The 1,370-nt window shown below is 54.9% G+C and overlaps 1 protein-coding gene across 1 annotated transcript; it reads left to right on the forward strand.

The window, feature by feature from the left end:
* The first annotated feature begins 544 nt into the window (after positions 1-544).
* LOC136460365 (uncharacterized) lies at positions 545-847 on the forward strand. Its single transcript, XM_066460094.1, has one exon. The coding sequence runs from the start codon at positions 545-547 to the stop codon at positions 845-847; it is 303 nt and encodes a 100-aa protein (XP_066316191.1).
* The last annotated feature ends 523 nt before the right edge of the window (positions 848-1,370 follow it).

Here is a 1,370-nt window from a genome sequence, read left to right on the forward strand (position 1 = left end):
GGGCACCGGCGACTGGGACGACGACTAGGACAAAGGGTTCCCCGAGGTGCACAATGCCTTTATGATCTTCGGCGGACCCTCGGCGTGCCTTACAGCACGTCAACGAAAGAGGGAACGCTGAGAGGTCTTCTTGGTTAAGGTGGCCACTCCTCGATACCTCGACTGGTCTCGAGAGGTGATCACCTTTGATTAGGATGACCACCCTGACCATGTCCTGAATCCTGGGTAGTACCCACTCATTGTCGACCTAATCATCGGCAACACCCGACTCACCAAGGTGTTGATGGACGGAGGCAGCGGCCTCAACATCCTCTACGCCAACACCCTAGAGCTCCTGGAGATTGACCGGTCGTGGCTCTGGGGTGATGCCGCACCTTTCCACGGCATCGTGCCAGGGAAACGCACATGACCCCTCGGGCTCATCGACCTTCCCGTCTGCTTCGGCACCCCCTCCAACTACCGCAAGGAGGTCCTTACCTTCGAGGTGGTTGGATTCAAGGGAACCTACCATGCCATCCTGGGGCGGCCGTGTTACTCCAAGTTCATGGCGGTCCCCAACTACACCTACCTCAAGCTCAAAATGCCAGGTCCCAATGGTGTCATCACGGTTGAGTCCACGTACGAGCTTGCATATGACTGCAACTTCAAGTGCATCGAGTACGCTGAGGCTCTTGTGGAGGCTGAGACCCTCATCGTCGACCTTGACCGACTCGGCAGTCAGCTGCCTGAGCCCAAGCGTCGAGCTAGGACTTTCGAGCCCGTGGAGGCTGTCAAATTCATCCCAGTCGACCCCGCCTGCCCCAATGACTGGGCGCTAAGGATCAGCGCCACTCTCAACATCAAATAGGAAGCCGTGCTTGTCGACTTTCTCCATGTGAATGCCGATATATTCGCATGGAGTCCCTCAGACATGTCGGGCATACCGAGGGAGGTCACCGAGCACGCCTTGGACATCCAGGCCGGCTCTAGACCGGTGAAGCAGTGCCTATGCTGATTCGACGAGGAAAAATGTAGGACCATTGGCGAGGAGGTGCAGAAGCTCTTGGCGGCCGGATTCATCAAGGAAGTATCCCATCCAGAGTGGTTGGCTAACCCCATGTTAGTCAAGAAGAAAAATGGGAAATGGAGGATGTGTGTAGACTACACCGGTTTGAATAAAGCATGTCCGAAAGTCCGCTTCCCATTACCTTGAATCGATCAAATCGTTGACTCCACTGCGGGATGCGAGACCCTGTCTTTCCTTGATGCATACTCCGGTTACCATCAAATCAAGATGAAAGAGTCTGACCAGCTCGCGACTTCTTTTATCACACCATTCGGCATGTACTGCTATATGACTATGCCTTTTGGCCTCAGAAACACAGGGGCCA

The sequence above is a fragment of the Miscanthus floridulus genome, chromosome 6 (assembly GCF_019320115.1).
Source record: "Miscanthus floridulus cultivar M001 chromosome 6, ASM1932011v1, whole genome shotgun sequence".
Lineage (NCBI taxonomy): Eukaryota > Viridiplantae > Streptophyta > Magnoliopsida > Poales > Poaceae > Miscanthus > Miscanthus floridulus.